Genomic DNA, 26,494 nt, shown 5'->3' with positions numbered 1-26,494 from the left:
GCTGAATGCCCTACCATCTCCATCCTGGGATCGCCAGTGAAAATAAACTTAACTGGAAAGCCACACAAATACTGCAGCTGCAGAGCAGATCAGGGGTGAATGTTGTGTAGCAAGTCACTCACCATCTGACTCCCACCATCTAGAAGGCAGGAGTGTGATGAACTACTGCCTATCTGCCTGGATACATTTTTCTCCCAACAGGACTCCAGATGATTGACAATGTTCAGGACAAGGCAACCCAGTTGCTTCACCATGTTAAATATTCAATCTGCCAATAAATGAGTATGGTTGCAAAATGTACTATCTACAAGATTCTGTGCAGCAACTGTGAAAGCTTCTTTAATACCACCTTCCAAACCTGTGACCTCCAGAGCACGAGCAACAGGTACATAGGAATACCATCAACTACAAGCTCTCCTCCAGTTGCATGCAATCATGTCTTGGGAATATAATCATTGTTCCTTCACTGTAATTAGGTCAAAATTCTGCAACTCATTCCCTAACAGTACTGTAAGTCTACCGACACCACATAGGCTATAACAGTACAAGAAGGTGCTTCATCAACATCTTTTTAAGGTCAATTAGAAGTGAATACCTACATGGGCAGCATGGTAGCACAAGTGGATAGCTCTGTAGCTTCACAGCGCCAGGGTCCCAGGTTCGATTTCCCCGCTGGGTCACTGTGCGGAATCTTCACGTTCTCCCCGTGTCTGCGTGGGTTTCCTCTGGGTGCTCCGGTTTCCTCCCACAGTCTATAAACGTGTGGGTTAGGTGGATTGGCAGTGCTAAATTGCCCTTAGTGACCAAAAGGGTTAGGAGGGTTTATCGGGTTATGGGGATAGGGTGGAAGTGAGGGCTTAAGTGGCTCGGTGCAGACTAGATGGGCCGAATGGCCTCCTTCTGCCCTCTATATTCTATGTTCTATATCACATAATTTAGAAAATGGTGATTGGGTACTAGAAGACTTGCATAGAATTACAAGACAGCAAAGAATACTGAGCTCTGTTGTGAGTTATCTGTTGCACAATGCATAAGCAGAAAATTGGAGAAGCATGTAGCAATGACTAAACAGTTACAATTGCATTTTTAGATGGACTGGAAAATACAAACCAGCAGTTTGTAAAGCAATGAATTTCAGGCCTTGGAAAATCTAGCAGGTGTGAGGGTGACAGTGGTTAGCACTGCTGCCTCAGAGCGCCAGGGACCAGGTTCGATTACAGCTTTGGGTGATGGTGCAGAGTTTGTACGTTCTCCCCGTTTCTGCGTGGGATTTCGCCGGGTGCTCCAGTTTCCTCCCATAGTCCCAAGGTGTGCAGGTTAGATGAACTGGTCATGCTAAAATTGCCACTTGGTGTCCAGGTATATACCAGTTAGGTGGGGTTAAAGAGGTAGAAGAGGGGAGTCGGCCTAGGCCTAGACACAGGCAGGAAGCTACTTCAGAAAGTCTGTGCATACTCGATGGGCAGAATGGCCTCCTGCATTGTGGGGATTCTATGAACTTTATGAACTGCATTCACAAGCAGGCCAAAATCCACAGGCTGGATTAATCACAGAGTGGGCAATCCTGCAATCCAGTGTATATATTTATAGAGTGTGAGCCCACCTCCACATGACTGGCTTGCCGTGCTTTAATCTCACAGCCAATGGGCATACAATTGCTCTGAGACGACACTTTGCCCCATAGAATACCTACGGTGCAGAAGGAGGCCATTCGACCCATTGAGTCTGCATCCACCCTTCGAACCAACACTCTACCGAGGCCCACTCCCATGCTCTATCCCCATAACCCCACCTAACCTTATTGGACACTAAGGGGCAAGCAATTTAGCATAGCCAATCCACCGAACCTGCACATATTTGGACTGCGGGAGGAAACCCACAAACTGCACACAGTTACCCAAGGCCAGAATCTAATTTGTGAGACAGCAGTGCTAACCACCATGCTGCCCCATTTCGAGAAAGGAAAGCCAGCCTCATGGGGCTGGCAGCCAATCAGAGACTGATACATCTGCATTACCGTCAGTCTCACCAGGAGCAGTAATCACTGCTGGTACTGCAACAAAGATTTTCAGTAGTCGTCCAATAATGAACCAGACCTCCACTTAAGCCTGGGATCTTGGCATGGAATGGGGTGGGGCTCAAATTGTCACTTCGGTTCCACAAAGGAGGAACCATGCCAGCACTCCTCACACTTCACTGGCCAGCATGCCACAGGGTTAGACTTGTCAGGTTGCACATTAGGAGCAGGCCTCTCCTGCCACCCATTAAATGTGAGCGGCGGCAGGATGAGGCCTGTAAGTGGACATAAGTTGGCCACTTCTGGAGTGGCATGGTGACAGTGGTTGGCACTGCTGCCTCACCGTGCCAGGACCTGGGTTCAATTCCGGCCTTGGGTGACTGTGTGGAGTTTGCATGTTCTCCCTGTGTCTGCATGGGGTTCCTCCCACAATCTAAAGATGTGCAGGTTAGGTGGGTTGGTGTGCTAAATTGCCACTTAGTGTCTTTCCAAGGGGTGTGCAGATTAGTTTACCGGAATGAGGAGGAGGGGGGCAGGCTCGTGGGCCTGGGTGGAGCGCTCTTTCGGTGGGTCGGTGCAGTCTCAATGGGATGATTGGTCTCCTTCTGCACTGTAGGGATTCTATGAATTACGCCACTTGCAGTCAGCCTACCTGACACCCACCGCTCATAAAATCACACTGGGGTGAGCAGGATGGTACAGTGCTATTAATTTGAGTCCACCCACCTGTTTCCACAGGTGATCTGTGATATCCAGCCCAGTGAAGCAAGTACCATTACAATACTGCCTGTGGACCAGGAGGAGCAGAAATGTTTTATCCCAGCACAATAAACTGCCAGTAAATTGCCCAACATAATCTGTTGCTCACTTGACAACTGTTCCGATTTGTAATTCCGACCTCCACCACTAGATCTACCTAACCACTGCTGCAGCCATGTGTTGCAGGCTTCCAACCAGTCATCAAGCTACCAATGGGCATGAAACTGACAAAAAGACATATTTGACCAGTGGTAGCCAGGGTTCACGAGCAATGACTCTGCTCTTTCCCAAAATGTTAGTCCTGCCCTTCCCCAAAGATCTATAGTTGGCTCCCTTCTATTCCTAATCTGCATGCTGAGCCTCAAATGTAGGCCGAATAGACTCGGACTGTTTTCATTAGAATGACAGAGGTTGAGGGGGTGACCTGATGGAGGTCCATTAGATTATGAGGGGCATGGATAGAGTGGATGGGCAGGCACTCTTTCCCAGGGTGGAGGAGTCAGTCACCAGGGGGCATTGGTTTAAGTATGGAGGAGATGTGCGGGCAGGTTTCTTACCCAGAGGGTAGTGAGTGCCTAGAACACATTGCCAGGGAGGTTGAAGAAACAAATACATTAACAGCATTCAAAAGGCACCTCGACAAATACAGGGATAGGATGAGTATAGAGGAAGGTTTGGAGGGTCGAAGGGCCTGTTCCTGTGCTGTTTTGTTCTTAGAACCATCTAAAAATGCAGTCAGTTTTCACATGTACACTGACAACACGCACCTCTACCTCACCAACACCTCTGTTGACCCCCATCATTGCCAGACTGCTTGCGTCTAATATCCAGTACTGGATGTTCAGAAATTTCCTCCTATTCAAATCATAGAATCTCTCCAGTGCAGAAGGAGACCATTCGGTCCATCGCGTCTGCACCGACCCATCGAAAGACCACCCTAACTAGGCCCAATTCCCTGTCGTGTCCTTGTAACCCCACCCAACCTTTAGACACTTAGGGGCAATTTAGCATAGCCAATCCACCTAACCTTAATATTGGGAAGGCGGAGATCATTGTCTTCAATCCCTACCACAAATTCTGTTCCCATAATATTGACTCCATCCTGACAATTGTCTGAAGCAGAATCAGATTGTTGGAGTCTTGGTATCATACCTGACCCCAAGATGAGCTTGCATCCACATTTCTAAGACTACTTATTTTCTGCTCCATGACAGGCATATGGTATAATTGCCTTTATTAGCCGGGTCATAGAGTTTAAGAACAGGTAACAGGGTGGATTACGGAACTGCATAAAACATTGGTTAGGCCACAGCTGGAGTATTGTGTGCAGTTTTGGAATCCACATAGGAGGGATGTGATAGCGCTTGAAAGGGTACAGAGGAGATTTTTTAGGATGTTGCTTGGGCTGCAGAGTTTGTAATGAAAAGAGATAGGATAGATTGGGGTTGTTTTTCTTAGAGCAGAGGAGGCTGAGGGGGGACATGATTGAGATGTAGAAAATATAAGGGGCATAGATAAAGTAGCCATGAAGAAACCTTTCCCCCTTGGTGGTGGAATCAATAACCAGAGAGCATAGATTTAAAGTAAGGGACAGGAAATTTCGAGGTGTGTGAGGAAAAGCTTTTTCACCCAAAGGTGGTGGAGGCAGAGATCCTCATAACATTTAAGAACTATTTAGATGTGCACTTGTGATGCCAAGGCATTCGAGACTATGGGCCAAGTTCTGGAAAAGAGAGAAAAGGGATTAGAATAGTTAGGTGGGGTCGGTTTGACCTGCGCAGCCACAATGGGCCAAAGGACGTTTTCTGTGCTATAGAGCTCTATGACATCTCCTAACACTGAACTTGTCTCAGTTCATCAACTAAACCCCCATCCACAAATGTACCTCATGTCTTGGACTTGACTGTTCCAACCCGCTTCTGGCTGGTGCGCTATATTCTACCCTCCATAATCTTGGGTTTAGCCACACCTCTGCTACTCATGTCCTAACTCCAGTATTGTTCATCTTATCACGCCTCTGCTCACTGACTTGCATTAGCTCCTGATTAAATGATACTTCAATTTTGTCTTCAATGTGTTCACTACCAAGGCTCTGAAGTTCCCTCCCTAAACCCCTAGGGCGGAATTCTCCGCAAGGCCCGACGCCGTCGTGAAACCCGCATGCGCGGTTCCCGTCTTCCCCTCCGCTGCCCCGCAAGACGTGGCGGCTTGAACTTGCGGGGCAGCGGAGGGGAAAGAGTGCGTCCCTTTGAGACGCCGGCCTGACGATCGGTGGGTACTGATCGCGGGCCAGTCCCCTCCTGAGCACAGTCGTGGTGCTCACTCCCCTCTCCGCCCCCCACAAGCCACAAACCAGCTTTTGGCGCCATGTTCACACCGGCAGCGACCAGGTGTGGTTGCCGCCGGCGTGAACCGGTCGGGAACGGCAGGCTGCTCGGCCCATCCGGGTCGGAGAATCGCGGGTTGCCGTTTTTGACGGCGACCCGCGATTCTCCGAGCGGCGTGTCGCAAAACGCGACACGCCATTTTGGGGGGGGTTGGGAGAATTGCGGGGGGTGCCAGAGCGGCCCTCCCGCGATTCTCCCACCTGGCGTGGGAGCGGAGAATCGCACCCCTAGTCTTGCTTACTCAAAAATGCTTTTTAAAGGAACCTCTTTGACCAAGCCTTTGACCATCTGGCCCGGTGTCATATTGGATGGCACGGTAGCACAGTGATTAGCACTGTTGCTTCAGAGCGCCAAGGTGCTAGGTTTGATTTTCGGCTTGGAGTATGCAAATCTAGGTCCCCACCTCAATGGGCGGGATCCAGATCATGACACCTTGCGAGGTATGACATTTACCGGCCTAATCGCATCCTGAGTCTGTCGCAGCAAGCCTGATAGATCGCATTCAGCATCTGTGATGGTGGGGGACATCAGAAGCAGCCAATGAAAGATTTTCTGCTCGGATGTTCTGGTTGAAGATGGTTGTGAATGATTCAGCCTTTCCTTTTCCTCAGCCCTTTCAATCAACCCATTTTGACAGACTAAATCTTATTTTTCCTGGGCAGTTTCAATCGCTCCTCAACTTAACAATTGCGATTTTTGAATGTATAACCAATTACATATTTTTAAAAATAAATTTAGTCTACCCAATTAATTTTTTCCAATTAAGGGGCAATTTAGCGTGGCCAATCCACTTACCCTGCAGATCTGTGGAATGTAGGGGCGAAACCCACGCAAACATGGGGAGAATGTTCAAACTCCACACACACTGACCCAGAGCCGGGATCGAACCTGGGACCTCGGTGCCGTGAGGCAGCAATGCTAACCACTGCGCCACCATGCTGACCCATAACCAGTTAAATATGACTTCCACTATCCAATACCAGTGTGAGGTACTGAACCAGAATTAGCAGGAACAATATAAGGTAGTCTGCTTCCAATGTGCAGATCCGCCAGTTTGCAAAAATGTTTTCTTTGCTCTTTTAATGCAGAGGGAATGAGGGTTATTCAAATACAATCAAAACTGTAACAAGAAAGCAGATGTAAATCTCAGAAAAATACTCTAAATCCCTTTTGACATTGAAACCCCTTTGAAAGACAACCTTGCCACAGTCTACACTCTTATCTTAATTAGATTGCTCATTGTGGAATAAATGCTAATTACAGCTGCTTGGAGACTAGCTAGCTGTCAAATATCATGTTCAATGTTGTTACATTGGAAAAAGCTGCCAAGTTGCAAAACCCCTGCTGAACTTGTAGATACGTATTTTCAAGGAAGAATCCAAACATGTAATTAAAAAGCTTTTATAAAACAGCTTTCAAACTGAGGGATGGAAGAAAATTGGATAAATGACAACCAAACAGTTTCAAATCTCAAGTAATCTATATAAAACAGCACCATGGGGCACAACTCTATTGTATCACCTCCATAGTCTCTGTACCAGAGAAAGATCACAACAGTGCTGCAGGAGGCAGCCAGCCTGCCCTTCATATTTGCACTGACTCTCCAAATGAGCAATTCGCCTCGTACCATTCCGCTTCCTTCTATGCACAACCCTGCACATTCTTCCTTTTCAGAAAACAATTAATTCCCTTCTGAATGCTGCGATTGAATATACCTCCATAATTCATCATGTCTTGTAAATTTGATTGAATATTTTGAGGAGGTGATCAGGTGTGCAGATGAGGGTAGCGCAGTTGATACAAAGAACATAGAACAATTCAGCATAGAAACAGGCCCTTCGGTCTCCCAAGCCTGTACCAGTCATGATACCACTCTCAGCCAAAACCCCAAAGAACAATACAGCACAGGCCCTAGATACAGTCTGCATGGACTTTAATAAGGCTTTTGACATGGGGAGCCTGATGAATTAGATAAGAACCCATGGGATCCAGGGCATTTGGAAAACTGGATCCTGAACTGGTTTACTGTTAGGAGACAGAGGATGATGGTTGAAGGTTGTTTTTGTGACTGGAAGCCTGTGTCCAGTGGTGTTCAGCAGAGGTCGCTGCTGGGTTCCTTGTTGTTTGTAGCATATATTAATGATCTGGATGTGAATGTCGGAGCTATGATAAGTAAATTCGTAGATGACAAAAATTGGTGGTGTGGTAAATAATGAGGAGTAAGGTATTGGGTTACAGGACAAGGACGGCACAGTGGTTAGCACTGCTGCCTCATGCCACCGAGGACCTGGGTTCAATCCTGGCCCGGGTCACTGTCCATGTGGAGTTTGCACATTATCCCCATATCTGCGTGGGTTTCACCCCCACAACCCAAAGATGTGCAGAGTAGGTGGATTGGCCATGCTAAATTGCCTCTTAATTGGAAAAATATAATTGGGTACTCTAAATTTAAAAAAAAGGTTTAAAAAAAATTGTTGGATGGGCAGAAGAGTGGCAAATGGAATTTAACCATGAAAAATGTGAGGTAATCCGTTTTGGGAGGACTAACAAGGCAAGGGATATGCAATGAAAGGTCAAACCCTAGGCAGTACAGGAGATCAAAGGAACCTTAGTGTGCATATTCACAGATCTCTGAAGACCGCAGTCAGGTTGATAAGGTGGTTAAGAAGGCCTGTGGGATTCCTGCCTTTATTAACTAAGGCATTGAATATAACAGCAGGGAGGTTCTGCAGGAACTGTATAAAATATTGGTTAGGCCTTAGTGTGCATTTCTGGTCACCACACTATAGAAAGGAAGTGATTGTAGTGATATGCATCATTGTGTACACACAAAGGGTTAATGTAAATAAACTACAACTAAGTAACCACTAGAGGGAGCACCAGAGATGTGTGTATAGACAAACAGGAAGTCAGCACACTCTTCACAGGAACGGCAGCTGGTGAGCAGGACACAGACAGGCAGCTCAGATGTAACATTGTATAAGCGCTAGAGAGAGAACAAACTCCTACAAATAAAGCATCTACTTCAACTGTAAGGCTACGAGCTTTATTCAGACACAAGGAATAATACATGGTACCAGGGGACTTCCGAACGCTTACTAGAAAGTTACACAAAATGCTGACAAAGCAAGATCGAAAACAGAAGAAAACTCATACATGGGAAGACTTCACTGAGTCGACAAAACTCTTTGGAACTCCACCGCAGCTGAAAACAACCGGTAATTTAAGTCATAGATGGAAAATATTTAAACAAACGTTCGAACTATATATCATAGGTAATGAGTTGAGCACAGCCTCCGATGAAATGAAAATAGCACTTCTACTAGCAGGACATGAAGCTAGAGAAATCTATAACTGCTTTAATTACTTGAAAGGTGAAGACAACACCAAATTAGAAGTAATACTTAAAACTTTGAACACCAGTAACAATGCTGCTTTAAGACATTCAATGCTTGGAGACCAAATTGCACAGGGAATGAGTGATGCGAAACTCAAACAATCATTATCAGAACAAAAAGGTTTAACCCTGGAAATTGCGATTTGACAAGTGCAGATCGCAAGACGTTTTTAACAAGAACAAACGCCGATTAAGTTCTTTTACACGGGTCTGAAGAAGTTAAAATGGCGTCTCAGCACATTTTAAACTGCCCGGGAAACGAAAGACACAAATCTGAGTCTGCGCAACTGAAAGGAAACCGCAACCGTGCATGCGCAAATGGATACAGCCATTTCGGAAACCGATCGTTCTGCGCATGTGCGGCAGCCAAAAGAAGATCGAACACAGTTCGCCGATGGATCTGCGCAAGCGCAGTTGGACAAAAAGAGTGCACAGTTTGAAGAGGGATGTGCGCAAACCGCGCATGCGCAGTTTATGGAAAAGCACACAGTAAAGGAAAATCAATTTGCGCATGCTCATTCGATTCCTCTGATTTATGTCAAGAGCGTCGTGATGTCAGAAGGCTCAAACCATGCCCACTTAAAGGGGAAATGCCCGAAAATCACAAATGAGAGTTTTAAAGCTGCAAAACCAAAAAAAATCAATCTCAAAAGGTACAACATTGCCTGAACTTCTACCAGCAGTTGAAAATAACATTTGCAGCACCCTGGAACAAGCAGTTTGCACCACCCAAAGGGAAGAGCACAATGACAAATCCGAAACCAAAGAAGATGATTTGTTCATTGAACATGGGGCTCAATGACCCCATTATTAAGGAGTTGGGGCAGTCCGGAGGCCGCGATGGGTCTAGGATGCCCCGATCTCTTCCTGCACTGGCGAGCAGAGCTCATTAGTGCAAGAAACGGGACTAACTGTGGCCTCAGCGAGGCATTCCTCGACGTGGCCCAGAAATGAAGCAGAATTCTGTTTAATAGCGGCGTGTCAGTGCTGGGAAACACCCGACTAAACACTTGTCACAGAACTCTGTTTCATTTTCATTAAATGACGCCCACTGTTTTCAGCCAATTCTGTTGGCCCACATAATATCAGGGATTGACCCGGCGCACTGGACACAGATGTATACAGTTTTTAACAATATCCTGATGGCACTGCTGAATACCTATGCTCCAGAACCAGCTGCATCTCTAGCCATTGTGTTTCAGTACAGTTGTATCAAAGGCACCAACTCAACTATGTAAAACACATTCCAGGTACGTCCTATCCACAAAAACCAACTCGGCTAATACCGTGGTATCATCCTATTCCAACATAATCATCAAAGTGATGGAAGGAAACGTTCTGAGTGCTATCAAACTGCACTTACTAAATAATAACCTGTTCATTGATATAGGACCTGTCTGCTTCTGACCTCATTACAATCTTGGTTCTGACGTGGACAAAGAGCTGAATTTCAGAACTGAGGTTAATATGATTGCCTACACATCAAGGCAGTGTAAAACTGAAATTATTTGTGTCATGGGCAATACTTACTCATGGTGAAGATTTGGTGGTGGTCCGGAGCAGAAAGGAAGATGTCTATGTTGGAGGCCACCATATTTGAGCTCCAGAATATTGCTGCTCGAGTTCCTCAGGGCAGCACCTAATTGCAGTTACCATTAGTAAGTGTTTGTTGGCAATTCAATATACGGCTCATCGAGTCTGCACTGGTTCACAAAGAACATTCTACCCAGTCCCACTTCCCAGTAACCTTGCATATGCTTAATTTTCAGACAGCAATCCAACTCCCTTCAGAATACCTTGGATCAAACCGGCCTCCACCACCTTCTCAAGAAGCCTGTTCTAGACTCCAACCATCCTCTGGGTGAAAAATGTTTCCTCACTTCACTTTTACTCCTTTTATCTGACTATTTTAAATCTATACCCTTTAGTTCTGGATGTCGCTGGCAAGGCCTGCATTTGTTGCTCCTGAACTGAGTGGCTTGCTGAGCCATTTCACAGGATAGTTGAGAGTCGACCATATTGTGCAAATAGCTCCATTACTAAATTACATTTCATTACTTTGACCCTAAAAGCTACATTTTCTTTTAGACTGTCAGAAGGTCAAGCAACCCTTCTCACTGTCCATCATAACAACTGGAGCAATCACTCACCATTTACCTTGTCCATACCCCTCAAGGTCTTGAATATCTCTGTCAAGTGTCTGTGCCTTCTTTTATCCAAGGAAAACAGTCACAGCGTCTGACACTTATCCTCTAGATAGCTGGAATAATTTTGTGAATGTCCTATGTACTCTCTGCAATGTACTCATACCCTGCAAGTATGGCTACCGGAACTGGACAGAGGACTCCAGGTGAGGCTTAACTTGTGTCTTACACAAATTGTTCAGAAAATGCCTGTATTCCAAAAGACCTGGACAATAGTAAAACTCGGACTGATTAGTGTAAGTAATATTCATAAGAACAGGAGTGGGAATTGGCCATATGGCTATATGAATCTGCTTCACCATTCAATAAGATTGCATTGCAAATGTCAGGCAATGACCATCTCTCATCTGATGTATGGATGTTTTAATCTATTCACGGAATGTGAATGTCGCTGGCAAGGCCTGCATTTGTTGCTCCTGAACTGAGTGGCTTGCTGAGCCATCTCACAGGGTAGTTGAGAGTCGACCATATTGTGCAAATAGCTCCATTACTAAATTACATTTAATTACTTTGACCCTAAAAGCTACATTTTCTTTTAGACTGTCAGAAGGTCAAGCAACCCTTCTCGCTGTCCATCATAACAAGATAGATTTCATTCATGTAAAATTCACTATTTTCATTAATGCTAATTTCACCAATTCCTGTTTCAAACATTGCTAGTTCCAAACTAAATTCTGGCTTTTCTAATGCAGAATTTACAAACCGACTGGGCGAGTTTCTGCGTCCCGCCACACCAGATTTCTGGTGAGGCATGCCATTGGGATTCTCTGTTTTGCTGGCTGGTCAATGGGGTTTCCCATTGTGGGGCTGCCCTACACCGTTGGGGAAACCCCCGGGCTGCCCGCAGAATGGAGAATCCAAATCGTGGAGAATTCAGCCAACTATCTTTTTTGACACTGTTGTCTTTCCTTTTATGCTTCTTCTGTGTTTTTCACAAGTTAAGAATGGAAATTACAGCTCCCACTTATTAAATCCAAAACTACACTTGCCAGACTTATTACATGGGCCTCATCTTTGGCAATGGACCAATTCTGATTATGGCAAGGTGATGATTAACTGGAGGATTATCGTGCATGAATGGCTGATTACTAGTTACGGTGCTTGAGACTATGAGCTGTTTTTCAAGCTTAACACATTGCAGTGAACAGTTTATAAAAACTCCCATTTAAGAGTTTGAATAACAACTCGGTATTAGTTGAATAACTAAGTTGAATAATAACTTGGTATTATTAACTATTAACATGTCTCCAAAAATTAAGACGGTGTTTAACCAGCTGTAGTAGCTAGACCGGTTAAGGGGCAAACCCCTTGTAAGGGATGTTCTCTTGGGAAAGGGTTCATGTGACAGTAGCCCAATCAGGGACAGGAGGTTGGAATTCACATGTTGGGACTTGTCCCAGCAGTTGGGCCCTAGAGTTGATCGTGGAAAGACTGTTTTAAAGCACTCTGTAAATAGTTGTTTATAGTTGCAATAAATCATTGTTTCTTCTAAGTTATCTGGTGGAACCAATTATTGAAGTTATTACATTGTGGTGACGAAGAAAAGTACAGCGACTCATATTGCAAAAATTCATTGAAAAAGTCTGATTGCAAGAGTTGCAGAACAAGTCCAGCTTGGAATGCCTCTTTTCGAGAAACTAGAACCGTTTGATCCTACTGCAGAAGATTAGGTCTAGTATGTGGAATGCTTAAAATTATCTTTCCATACAAATCAAATAGAGGGGGATGAGAAGCAGAGCGTAATTTTATCAATTGCATGTGAAGCACTGAATTACAGTCTGATTTGAAGCTTACGCCCCAATACCAAAACATTTGCAGAGGTCATAGATTTCGTCAAAGGCTATCACCCCAAGCACCCAGTAATTTTACAGCTTTACAAGTTTAATCCAACTGGGAGAACCGCAGGGGAGATGATTGCAGCCTTTGTGGTGAGGCTCAAGAAAATTGCAAAGCATTGTGATTTTGAGACCACGTTAAATGAGACGCTACAGGATTGTTTAATAAGTGGCGTAAAAATTAAGCCATGAAAAAGAAGGTTTTGGCAGAATCGGAAGTAGCTATTAAAAAGGTGCTGGAAACTGCTTGAGCCATGAATAGCGTGGAGAATGACACCCAGGAATTCCAAAGCGCTCTGAGCAGCATAGTCCACCAGTTAGGGCAGGAAACTGCAAGCCAGGAGTGAAGCTGGTCCAAGCAAGGAAATGAATATGGGAACTGGGAGTGCCAGAAGGTATAGAAGATTAAGCCCACACTTTAGGATGGGCCCAGAGTGTTACAGATGTGGGGGAAGACACCTCCTAGACATATGCAGATTTAGGGAAGCTGAATGCTTCAGGTGCGGGGAAAAAAGGACTTTTGAGACGTAAGTGCAAGTATAAGCAGAACCTGCCAGCATTAGTAGATCGAACAGTACAGCATCAGCATACCGAATGGAAATCGGTCCTGAGGCAGAGCGGAAAGTTGCGTCTTTCTCAATAATGTAAAAGTGGGCAAAATGGAAGGATCTTGGGGGTGGAAGTGTACACTGGGGCCGCGGCCACCATGGTGGGAAGCAGGCTGACAAGGACCTTCCAAGAAGGAGTCCACTCACTGAGGTTGAGCAGCACTGGGACCAGGCTGACAACAGACCCTGGGGAGATAATGGGCATAACAATGATGTGTGAACTATTGATAGTAATCCACTCAGCTTCCCTTAGTTGTGGTGACTGGTCAGACACCAAGCTTAATGGGGCATGACTGGCTCCAGGAGATCAAGTTAAATTGGCCAGAGATAATTAGCAGGAAAGAAGGGGGCCTGCTCAAGATCATCAGCCAGTACCAAGATGTTTTCCTACAAGAACCGAGAAAAATAAAAGGAGTCAAGGTGAGAATTTCTGTGAACTCAAGAACCACCCCAAGAGTTTTCAGGGCTAGACCTGTGCCCTATCTGTTATTGGAGAAGGTTGAGAGTTGAAAAAGCTGGAAGGCCTTGGCATCATTCAATCAGTGTTATTTGCAGAATGGGAAGCACCCATTGTGCCAGTAGTGAAACCGGATAAAACCATTCACATCTGGGGGGATTACAAGCTGATGGTGAACCAGGCCATGAAGCTGGACAAGTACCCTCACCCAAAATCGAAGATCTATATACGAAATTGGTTGGAGATCAAACGTTCACTAAGTTAGAGGAGAGTCGTGTCTACCAGCAGCTGGAGCTAGATGACGCCGCAAAGGCTTTGTACTAATACACATGCTTGCCTTTTGGAGCTTCATCAGCGCATACTATATTCCAAAGAACACTGGAGAGCTTACTGCAAGGCTTACCGGGTGTTGTGGTGTACTTGGATGACGTATTAGTAACAGGGCCTACAGATCACTTGTTGAATTTGGAAGAAGTATTAAGGAGATTCCAGGAAGTGGGAGTGCACCTCAAGAGAGAGAGGTTAATGATGCAACTTACTTGGGTTACAGGTGGTTGCACAGATGTTGCACCCCATGGAGGACAAGGTGAAAGCAATCAAGGAAGCTCTGGCCCCTAGGAATACCTCCAAAATAGGCAGCTCAGTGGCACAGTGGTTAGCATTGCTGCCTCACGGTGCCGAGGTCCCAGGTTCGATTCTGGCTCTGGGTCACTGTCCGTGTGGAGTTTGCACATTCTCCCTGTGTTTGCTTGGATTTCGACCCCACAACCCAAAAGATGTGCAGGGTAGGTGGATTGGCCACGCTAAATTGCCCCGTAATTGGAAAAAATGAATATGGTACTCTAAAAATTTATATATAAACAAAGAAATACCTCAGAACTCAACTCCTTTCTGGGATGCTTAACTATTATCGGCAGTTCGTCCCAAACTTTTCAATAATGTTAGCTCCACTACATACATTATTAAAGAAACACCAGAGCTGGGTCTGGAACTCACCACAAAAAGAGACATTTAGCCGTGTCAAACAGTTGTTGCAGTTGTCGTGTTTACTGGTGCCACCTCCCAACTCCTCCTCCTATTTCTGCTGCATCGACACCATTGAGACTTCCTCCCGATTGGCCAACTCAGCATACACATCGGAGATATTATCCCCCCCTCCCCATCTCATCATCTAAGAGGAGCCTGCCCTGTAGACCCATAGGTGGTTACATTGGGTGGTTACATCAACTCTTACATTGGGAAGAAAAGCTCTTATCTGGAGATACCTAAACTCATTACCACTGGGCATTTGATAGACCTCAGTTAGATCCACAAACCCCCCCCACCCAAGAACAGGTTCTCAAACCAGTGGATCCCCAAGCGGTCCCATTCCTTAAACCTGGCATCCAAGCTCGCTGGAGTGATTCTATGATTACCACTAATCGGAGCCTTCCTGTACATGCCCTCCAAGCCAAAATGTAACCGCCGCTGGTTCCAAACCCTCGAAGTGGAAACCACCACTCGATTTAACGAATACCTACCCAGCGAGAAAGGAAGGGGAGCCGAAACCAATGCCCTTAAGGAGGTCCCCCTGCACGAGACCTCCTTCACTCTACACCATACCAGTAGTAGTAACATTAAAAATTGGGACGGGCCAGGCCAGCCCCTCGTATACTCCTCTCCAGACATACTCTTTTAATACGTGGAATCCTCCCCGCCGACACGAAGCCCAAAACAAGTCTATTAATCTTTCTGAAAAAGGATTTGGGCAGAAAGATTGGGAGGTTCTGAAATGCAGAAAGGAACCTAGCAGGATTACCATCTTCATAGTCTGAACTGTCCCAGACAAAGAACATCTTTCCCGTATCCGGAGAAGGAGCTGAATTCATTCGAAAATCTCAGGATCTTATCAATAGACTCCAATGGATTAACATACAGTAGGAGGTCATCCGCATACAAGGAAAGCCGATGTTCCAATTCCCGCCCCCCACCCTGTCGATACTCTCCACTCTCCAGACGTCCGAAGAGCCATTGCCAAACGTTCGATCAAAGGGGCGAATAGCAAAGGAGAGAGTGGACACCTCTCCCTCGTCCCACACTGCAGAGTAAAGTACTCAGTACTAACCCCGTTAGTGGAGATGCTTGCCTTCAGGGCTGTATACAACAATTTAACCCTGTTCACAAATCCCTGTCCGAACCCAAATTGCTCCAAAACATCAAATAGGTATGCCCACTCCACTCAATGGAATGCCTTCTCAGCAACCGTTGGCAGCACAACCTCCACATCAGCACGGTACGGTAGCATTGTGGATAGCACAATCGCTTTGCAGCTCCAGGGTCCCAGGTTAGATTCCGGCTTGGGTCACTGTCTGTGCGGAGTCTGCACATCCTCCCTGTGTGTGCGTGGGTTTCCTCAGGGTGCTCCGGTTTCCTCCCACAGTCCAAAGATGTGCAGGTTAGGTGGATTGGCCATGATTAATTGCCCTTAGTGTTGGGTGGGGTTACTGGGTTATGGGGATAGGGTGGAGTTGTTGACCTTGGGTAGGGTGCTCTTTCCAAGAGCCGGTGCAGACTCGATGGGCTGAATGGCCTCCTTCTGCACTGTAAATTCTATGATTCCAATTCTATGATCACTTCCTCCAGTGGGCATCATGATTACACCAAGCAACCTTTGTATATTGGTTGCCAACACTCTGCCTGTTAGAAAGCCAGTTTGATCATCTCCAACCACTTCCGGTACGCAACCCTCAATGCGGGTGGCCAAGATCTTGACCAGAAGCTTTGCATCAACATTCAGAAGGGAAATCGGTTGGTAAGATCCTCATTGTTCAAGATCCTTGTCCTTTTTTTTGGATAAGGGTGGTGGAAGCCTGCGACAGCGTAGGGGGAGCGAGCCCCTCTCCAGCGCCTCATTGTACATCCGTACATCAAGTGACCCAGCAGTGTACCAAAATGTTTATGAAATTCGATTGGGAATCCGTCTGGTCCTGGGGCATTCCCTGACTGCATCGAATTTACACATTCCAGCAACTCCCGCAGACCTACCGGAACCCCCAATCCTTGCACCCTAACCTGACCCACCATCAGAAACTCCAGTCCATCTAGGAATCTACTTCTCAGTTCATCCGTAATTGGCGGTTCCAATTGGTATAGCCTTCGATAGAAGGGTGCAAAGTTTTTAAAAAGAAATTTAGAGTACCCAATTATTTTTTTTTCCAATTAAAGGGCAATTTAGCGTGGCCAATCCACCTAACCTGCACATCTTTGGGTTGTGGGGGTAAAACCCACGCAGACACGGGGAGAATGTGCAAACTCCACACGGACAGTGACCCAGAGCCTGGATTCAAACCCGGGTCCTCAGCGCCATAGTCCCAGTGCCAAGAAAGATGCAAAGATTTTATTCATCCCCCTTGTCCTTAAATCTACCTATAACCCTAGCAGCCATCTGCTTCCTTAGTTGATGGGCGAGCATCCTACCAGACTTCTTCCTATGTTTGTACAAGAACCCCTGGCTCTGCGCAGCTGTCTCATCGCCTCGTCTGAGGTGACCAAATTAAACTCCATCCGGAACCTCTGACGTTTCCTCAACAGTATTTCATCCTGTGATTCCAGGAATCTGCGATCAATCGTTAAGATCGTCTCCACCAATCTAGATTGCACATCTCGCTCCACCCTTGTGTGCCCGGATCAAAATAAGTTCTCCCCAAACCACAGCCTTCAGTGCCTCCCATAACACCCCGGCGGAGACCTCATCAGTGTCATTCTGATCTGTATAATTATGAATGACACCTTCCAATCTCTCACATAATCCCTTATCCGCAAGGAGACCAACGTCTAATCTCCACTGGGGTCTAGAAACTGATGGTTTCTCCGCCCGCAGGTCTACCCAGTGACGAGCATCCCCGAGTACTCTCGGAATCAGCAACTTATCCAAAACAAAATAGTCTAGTCAGAAATAAGATTTGTGAACATGTGGAAAAAATGGAAAACTCCCTCGCCTTAGGCCTCCCAAAGCACCATGGACCTACGCCCCCCCCCCCCCCCCCCCCCCCCCCCCACCCCCCATGAGCTGCATGAATTTCAACAGCTCCCCAGCCATCGCCGACATTCTCCCAGACCTAGGGCTTGATCGGTCTAACTCCAAGTCCGAGACTGTGTTAAAATCTCCCCCCAAGATGAGTCGGTGCGAATCTAGGACCGGGATCCGAGACAGAATAAAGTCCGCATCGTCCCAATTTGGGGTATACATATTGCACAGTACCATTGGGGAGCCCAAAACCGCCCATTTACCAACACCCATCTACCATGTGGTCAGCAATCACTGTTCATTGAAAAAGACACCCTTCTACTTATTACTGTGGCCATCCCTCTCACCTTCATATCCAGACCATAGCGATACACCTGACCAACCCATCCTCTTCTCAGTCTTGTCTGGTCTGCCACCTTCAAATGAGCCTCCTGGTGAAAAAGCAAGTCCACCCCCAGATGAGCAAATATGCATGACCTTTTAATAGGGCCATTCAGGCCTCGAACATTCCAAGTTACCAAACAAATTGAGCCAAACCCCCCCCAGGTCCTCAAGCCGCATCATATGAGGCCACTGCCAGGTTTCCACTGCCATCGACTCCCAGATCGCAGCACCTTAATAAAACTCAGGCCGTCAGCTATCCCATTCCTTCCCACCCTCCAGTTAAACCAAAAGAAAAAAACATATAGAACTCTGCCCTCCCCGCATCTCTTCTGTTTACTGGTATTCACACCAGCCTGGTGGCCCCTGCGCGAAGCCCACAACTACCACAACGGAGGGCAGCACGGTAGCATGGTGGTTAGCACAATGGCTTCACAGCTCCAGGGTCCCAGGTTCGATTCCCGGCTGGGTCACTGTCTGTGCGGAGTCTGCACGTCCTCCCCGTGTCTGCGTGGGTTTCCTCCGGGTGCTCCGGTTTCCTCCCACAGTCCAAAGATGTGCGGGTTAGGTGGATTGGCCATGCTAAATTGCCCATAGTGTCCTAAAAAGTAAGGTTAGTGGGGGGGGGGTGTTGGGTTACGGGTATAGGGTGGATACGTGGGTTTGAGTAGGGTGATCATTGCTCTGCACAACATTGAGGGCCGAAGGGCCTGTTCTGTGCTGTACTGTTCTATGTTCTATGTACCCTGAACCCGCCAAAACACCTATACCTGATACCAGACAAATAGAAAGGAAAGTACCGAGTAAGCAGATAACCCTCCCCCCAGCTCATGAGCATCAGTCCCGCCTCAAAAGAACGAAGAAGAAAACCGAGAGGCGGGCGATGGACAGAGGTATTTAGTAATAGTATTCAAATACACAGCAATCAAACTAATAATAGAGTCCCCAAAAACTCTGGACAAGAACATTTTAACAGTTTAACATATTTACAAGTTCCCAATCCCTTGGTCTCGAAGAAACTTATCCCCTCCTCCAGGGTGTCCAAGAAGTAATCCTTTTATCGGAAGGTGATCCACAAGCGAGTCAGATACAGCATACCAAATCTCTCACCTTGTGGAGAACTGGCTTGACTTTATTCTGCCTGCCTTGAGTATATTCTGATTACGCTCTCCACCCACTTTTTTTCGCCTGCCTGGTCCACCTCGGGATTTTTTCCTTGTTCGGGAATCTATGCAGGCGCACCCCCATCGCCCTTGGTTGTTCACCTGTCTTTGGTTTCCTTCTCAGTGCCCTGTGTGCGCAATCCACCTCTGTGGGCTGATTAAAACCCTCCTCGCCTACCATCCTCCGCAGTATCTGTACCACATACTCCAAAGGTTGTGAACCTTTCAGCCTCTCCTGGAGACCCACTATCCAGATACTGAGCTGCCACTCTCAGTTCTCCAGCTCGTCCACTCTATCACATACCTTTTTAATACTGCCGGCAATCAGGGAAAGCTCTGCTTCCATCACAGCCTACCGGTTCACGTGTTCGGCGACAGATTCCTCCATTTTTTTGGAGCGAATCGCCATGGGACTCTCCACGGCTACTCAACCCTCTCCACTGCTGCTTTTATCGGGTCAATAGCCCTTACTAGGTCTTCGGAGGTATCCATCTTCTGTTTGTGAAATTGTGTAGTTGAGGAATCCACTAATTGGGCCGTAAACCATTATCATAGAATTTACAGTGCAGAAGGAGGCCATTCGGTCCATCGAGTCTGCACTGGCTCTTGGAAAGAGCACCCTACCCATTGGGCCGGGAGTACAGGCTCCGGGCCATCCGCCATCGCACCTTTGACCGCGAGTCTCGCGGTCTGTCATCTGCCGTTTTAGTTCCCCTCCGTTGCTTTTCGTTGAATGCGTGTCGGACCGCTCGAGAAATCAGAGCAGATTTTGAAAATGTGGCTGTGCTCGCTGTCGAAGGTGGCGGATGGGATTCTCCGGTTCCCCAGCCACACGTTTCTCAGCAGTGTGCTGTTTGTGGCGGCGGGATTCTTCCTGCTGCTTGTCAATAATATTTCCCATTGAAACTACCCTACACTACCAGGAAGCTCACGGGTGGGGATGTGCTGCCAGCCGGAAAAGAAAGTCCCAACGGACTGAGAATTCCGACCAGTGTATTCTGTGTTAGATTTGAAACATTAAATCATCTCGCACTCATCGGGAGTATTGGTAAGAATAAAGGATGCATTATATTTTTATTATATAACATAATATTCTTCTGAACTGTGTGCAAAACAAAAAACCTTGACAACATGTCTCTTTTCAGCAATACTTAAGTTCTGTACTACCAAAAAATAAACTAACTTTTAAACTATCCATCAGTGGTCATCGTTGTCTTCCTCATTTGTCCTGTTTCTGAAACCATAGTGGATTAATATTAGCTGCAACATTGAATCTTTTTTTATTTGTTCATGGGACTTGGGTGTTGCAGGCTGTGCCAGCATTTATTGCCCATCTATAGTTGCTCTTGATGGGCAGTTAAGAGTCAACCACATTGCTGTAGGTCTGGAGTCATATATAGGATTTCCTTGCCTAAAAGACATTAGTGAACCAGATGGGTCTTTACGACAATCAACAATGGTTTCATGGTCATCATTCGACTTTTATTTCCGGATTTTTATTGAATTCAAATTTGACCATGTGCAGTTGTGGAATTTAAACCTGAGACCCCAAAGCAGTACTCTTGGTCTCTAGATTACTAGCCCAGTGACAATACCACTAAGCCAGCACCTCCCTGAATGATTAGGACAATGGAGAGCAATACAGTGAAAGATCATAGGTGAGGACTAAAGGACTTAATGGTGATCAGAAGGAACTTTAGCAGAACGTTAAGTATTCATCAGGATATACTCGGGTCAGTATAAATTTTATCACATTGGATGATGTACAAGCTAGATCCATCATCAGTCTGAGGTATTTTCAGAGATCTGTCTGATTGGTTATTGCATTATGGTAGTTCAAAGAGCTATTAGTATGTTCTTCCTATTGCTGGCTCTCTACTCCCAAAAGAGAACTTGATGGAAGTAGCGCTTTGTATTACAATTCCTTTTCAATTATACTTGACAGTAACTTTAACCCTTAGGTAACTGAGAGGCCCAAGGAAACTTCTGTACCTTGCACAAACAGTTTTCATACATTATGATCCTAAGAATGATGTAGTAATAAAATTAACAAAATAGTAGGAATAGAATCCCTACAGTGCAGCAGGCGGCTATTCAGCCCATCGGGTCTGTACCGACCCTGGGAAAGAGCACCCTACCCAGGCCCAGGCCCCCACCCTATCCCAGTAACCCCACTCACCTTTTGGATACTAAGGGGAAATTTAGCATGGCCAGTCCACATAACCTGCACATCTTTGGACTGAGGAAACTGGAACACCCAGAAGAAACCCATGCAGGCATGGGGAGAAAGTGCACACAGGCAGTTACCCGAGGCCGGAATTGAAACCGGGTCCCTGGTGTTGTGAGGCAGCATTGCTAACCACTGTGCCACCATGCTGTCCTAATAGCCCCCACCGGCCAGGTGAGTGACATCTCACTATGGAGTTGCCAGATCCTCTCCGCCTCCCCACCCCCTTGGCAGTACCAATCTGGCATTTCCCTTCCATGACCTCTCGACTGCTGGATGGCTCCAATACCCCCCGCCCCCGCGTGGTAATCCTGTCCAGTCTGGTGATACAGACGAGTAGTGATTCTCACTGACCTCTCACTGCGCCAGCGGGGCGTAAAATAATAGGAGCCGGGGAACCTGGCTTCAAACAGACGCACCATATTTAAATGCTCATTTACATATGCTAACTTGGTTCTTGATGTCAACCAGATTACGCCACCTGCAGCAGGCCGAGAGCATCTCACTGGTTGGCACCTGCCATGAGCTCCGTTTAAAGGCTCTCCTGCTATTCTCCTGGTATGGTGGGATGTGTGCCAAGCGCAACTCGGGCAGACAATCACCCCCATTATTCTTGGTAACTTTTGTAACTAAATATATTTTTTAGGAGCAGAAACTATTGTTTCCAGCTGTGGCATTAAACTTAAAAAAATTGCATAGAGCCTTTGCTAATTGCCTCCCAGCCCCCATTATGTCGCCACAGTACAGAAAAAGCAACGTGCTGTGTGTCTTATAAATAGGAACACTCCACTCTTGTCTGCCTAAAATGCCTGAGGATTTCTCTTTAGCTGCTGCAGTCACCTAATGTGTGACCTTTAAGTCCGCCTTTGTATGAACAAATGGAATTTGCTTTGCGTTTGGATTTAAACTGTTGCAATGGATTTGTTCAAGTAAACTTATATTATGTAGATGGTGGAAACATTAATTATCTCAGATTTGGACTTAGCTCAAAACAGTGAATAAGATTTTAAATGAATATGCATGCTTATTTTAATGTCGATTTTTGACATTTGACTGTGTGAATGAGGTCATGAATAAGTGTGTCATGAACCATATAGACTACAATGTACCAAATTGTTGATCTGAGACAGTGCAATTGAGGAGATGGGGAAGGTAACTGTGCTCCCATTTATTATCACTGTCCAATGATTATTATTGCCGTGTGTACACAGACATCAAGGCTCTGTTCTGATAGCCTGCAAACTATCAGAAACTGACACGACCAAAGGCAAGGCATTGTAGGGCTGCCAATGCTTATGGAGCAATTTGTCAGGATTACTTCACGCTGTTGGGAGCGAAAGGAAGAAAGTTTGACAAACATATTTTCCTCCATCTTTTAATTTTAGTACCAGACCAGTTCCAAAAGTATAATTTACAGTTCTGTTTGGAGTTAACGGAATAATTGAATGCCTCTTAATAAAGCCTCTTTTTTTGAAAATGTGTTCAAATATAACCTTTGTATACTGTATAGTCACTACTCTCCTTTGAAACTTTAGGCATATGGTGATGGCTATGGAACAACCTATGAAGATCAAGGTTATGATTCGTATGATAACAACTACAGCAACCAAGGCCAGAGGTACTTACTCTACACAGCCACAAATATAGATTTATAATTTGTGGACAACTGGGACATAATTCAGTGTGGCTTTATGAGCTGAAATGTTAAATCAATTTGTAGGAGTTATCATTGATGACTTGGTTAACGTTGACTTTGAATGGTCAGGTGGGGGAAGAGAATGAACAAGGAAAAAAATAAAGAAAGTTATAATGCATTAATTGACAAATTTAGAAATTGATATTGAAGTTGATATTTCCTATGGTGTTTGGAGTGGAAATGGGACTTCTGTCTACAATTTTATTTCTATTGGGGAAAAAACACATTCTGGCAAGCACCGGTAAAATTTTAACCACCAAGATTTCCAACGAGAATGTTATTTGATTTATGATGTTCGGAAGAGTTTTCTGAATAATCGATATTCAATTATCTTGCCCCTCGTGAGTTTCTTGTAGGTCAACTGAAGCTGCAGACATCAATTGAATTAAGCACCTAGCCTCCAGTATTTTACCATTCTCTCGATAGCGATTGTCATTGTTACATGTGTCCGAAAAGCAGAAAGTTTATCAGACTGGAACAGCAGAAGCTATATCATAATGATGGCTGTCCTTAATAATAAAAGCACAAAATGCCGTTGGTTAAACAGTCATGACTAAATGACGAGAACATCTTGAAAGAAATAAGATTCTTCATAATTCCTGCAAGAACACTGCAGGCAGTTTTTAATTTGTTCTTCCTTTCAAAATGTGCTCACCTTCCAGTAAATTGATGGAGTATAAGTGCATGAAATGCCATTTTATTGCCATTGTATTGCTGCTGTACCGGGACAATTTAGAGTGGCCAATCCACCTACCCTGCATATCTTTGGGTTGTGGGGATGAGACCCACACAGACACGGAGAGAATTTCAAACTCCACACGGACGTGACCCAGGGCCGGGATCGAACCCGGGTCCTCGTCTTTGTGATGCAGCTGGCCTCCACTTTTAATCATCTGTTGAGTAAATAGAAAAAGTAAACTGATTCAATGAGATAACCAATACAAAACTGGCAGCAATTTTAAGAATCAATTAAGGTGGTCCTTCCATACCTCTAACCTTATGAAAATATGTTTTTTTGGTGGGAGGCATTCACATGAGATATATATTGTATTAGCTGGTCAGTGGTGCTGCAACCTTGTACATATGCTTTTATTGAGTTCCTCCCTGATTCTTTTCACCAGATACAATATTAGGCAAACTGCAGTGAACCAGTTTCCGCATGTATGAATAAGAGGGAAAAAGTAAAACAATGTTCTTAATGAAAATCTTGTTTCCACCACCTGAAATAATGGTGGAAGCGGTACCAAAGCAACATTAAGAAAGAAATTGGATGCCTGAAAAACAAAAGTGGAGAGAGAGCCATGGAGTATGACCAACTGGATAAGCCTTTCAAAGAGCCGGCATAGGTACGAAGGGCTGAATGCCTTCCTGTGCTGTATGATTGTGCAGAATAGCAATGGAAAATTCTATGTTGACAATAAACCTAGTTGCTGAGAAGGTACACTGGCACATGAAGTATTTATTTTAGAGCTATAGAATTGATTGTGCAAGAATCAACTTCATAAAAAATATATTTTTGCAAATTGTGTATGTTATAATTGGCAGTTTAGCAAACTTTTTTTCAACTTGCATATCACATTTCAGTAGTATGTCATTATAGAATTGGTTTTGTCAGCAAGTGTAATTAACTCTGGAGATTATTTTGGTTGTCTTTTTGAAGTTTTTTATAGTGAATTTATATATTCTTGATGAACCCTATGAGGATTATAGTAGCTAATTAGGAGTAAAAATGCATGGTCGAACATTATTACAAAGGATCAACAGAACAGGAATAGACCATTCAGTGCACCCAGTTTATGCTTCTTTCAAGGCTCTTCCTATCTTTGCTCATAACCCCCTTCTCTCTTCTACGTCATAGGCTTCTCCAGCCTCACCTTAAATATATTTAAGCTATTTGCTTCAATCACTGCCTGCGGTAGCAAGTATCATGCCACTCTCTGGGTAAAGATGTTTCTTCTGAATTTCCCTCCTTGATTTCATGCTGACTGTCTTATATTCATTGGCTCTAGTTTTAATACCACTTGCAAATAGAAACATTCTCTTTAGCCTGGATTTTAACCACAACAGAAACGCTCCCTCTGAGAGGCCGGAAAGAGCCGAAAAAGTTAAAGTCCCGTATCTGAACCAGCATTTCACATCTTCGCGGGGGTGAGGCTAAAGGCAGATCAGTGTTCGCTCATGGGTGATTCTCTGGCATAGTTGCCATTTAAATCACTAGCTGCCTCCACTGAAGTTGGATTTTGGAAGAAAAGGAGTTTAGAATCAGGAGTGTGCAGATTAGAACAGGCAAGAGGGAGTCTGTACTTGGTGGATCCTTGAGGTAAAGCACCCTTTGGGATCGTTAAACTTGAACAGGACGATTTACTTTCTGCGCACAAACTCATTGAAACAATGTAGTCAGTCCCATTTATAGCATGGTAGCATTGTGGTGAGCACAGTTGCTTCACAGCTCCAGGGTCCCAGGTTCGATTCCCGGCTTGGGTCACTGTCTGTGTGGAGTCTGCACGTTCTCCCCGTGTGTATGTGGGTTTCCTCCAGGTGCTCCGGTTTCCTCCCACAGTCCAAAGGTGTGCAGGTTAGGTGGATTGGTTATGCTAAATTGCCCTTAGTGTCCAAAACAAAAGGTTAATTGGGGTTACTGGGTTAAGAGGATGGGATGGAGGAGGTGTGCGCTTGAGTGGAATGTTCCTTCCAAGGGCCGGTGCAGACTCGATGGGCCGAATGGCCTCTTTCTGCACTGTAAATTCTATGATACTCTACGATAATGAGATAAGTCATGAGAAATAGGAGCAGAAGTCGGCCATTTGAACCTTCGACCTGCTTCACAGTAAATGGCTGATCTAATGTGGCCATTTTCATGGCAGTGACCCCTCCCACCCAGGTTTTGCCCTCTTCCAGACCCTTCCATCAGGCAGAAGATACCGAAGCCTGAAGACTCGCACATCGAGACATAGGAACAGCTTCTTCCCCACAGCTACCAGACTCCTCAACGACTCTCCCTCAGACTGATCAGTTCTCTGTAAGAACACTCTTCATGACACCCTATGCTGCTCCTACTCATGTATTTGCTTTGTTTGGCCCTTGTTTCCCACTGTAACCAATCACTATTTGTCGATGTACTATTTGTCAATCTACTTTTTGTCTTCTATGGACATACTGTGTACGTTCTCTTGGCTACAGAAAAATACTTTTCACTGTACTTCAGTGCATGTGACAATAAATCAATCAATCAATCAATTAACTACACTTTCCTCCCCTAATGTTTGACTCCCTTGTCAATCAAAAATCATCTAATTCAGACTTGAATATGTTCAATGACCCAGCCTCCACTGCTTGCTGTGGGAATGCACTCCAAAC

The 26,494-nt window shown here is 45.3% G+C and overlaps 1 protein-coding gene across 4 annotated transcripts in view; it reads left to right on the top strand.

Annotated features, from left to right (window-relative positions):
* The window catches only part of LOC119972303 (KH domain-containing, RNA-binding, signal transduction-associated protein 3-like), a 246,043-nt gene that overhangs the window by 136,747 nt on the left and 82,802 nt on the right, over positions 1–26,494 (top strand). For all 4 annotated transcript variants that reach the window (XR_005462031.1, XM_038808792.1, XM_038808791.1 and 1 more), the window contains one exon: positions 22,977–23,059. Coding sequence is in view for 3 of the 4 variants with exons in the window: in XM_038808792.1 (XP_038664720.1) it covers positions 22,977–23,059 (83 nt within the window). In the remaining variant the exon portion in view is untranslated. The remainder of the gene's footprint in view (positions 1–22,976; positions 23,060–26,494) is intronic.

The sequence above is a fragment of the Scyliorhinus canicula genome, chromosome 10 (genome assembly GCF_902713615.1).
Source record: "Scyliorhinus canicula chromosome 10, sScyCan1.1, whole genome shotgun sequence".
NCBI lineage: Eukaryota > Metazoa > Chordata > Chondrichthyes > Carcharhiniformes > Scyliorhinidae > Scyliorhinus > Scyliorhinus canicula.
This window is presented reverse-complemented; position numbering and strand designations above follow the sequence as displayed.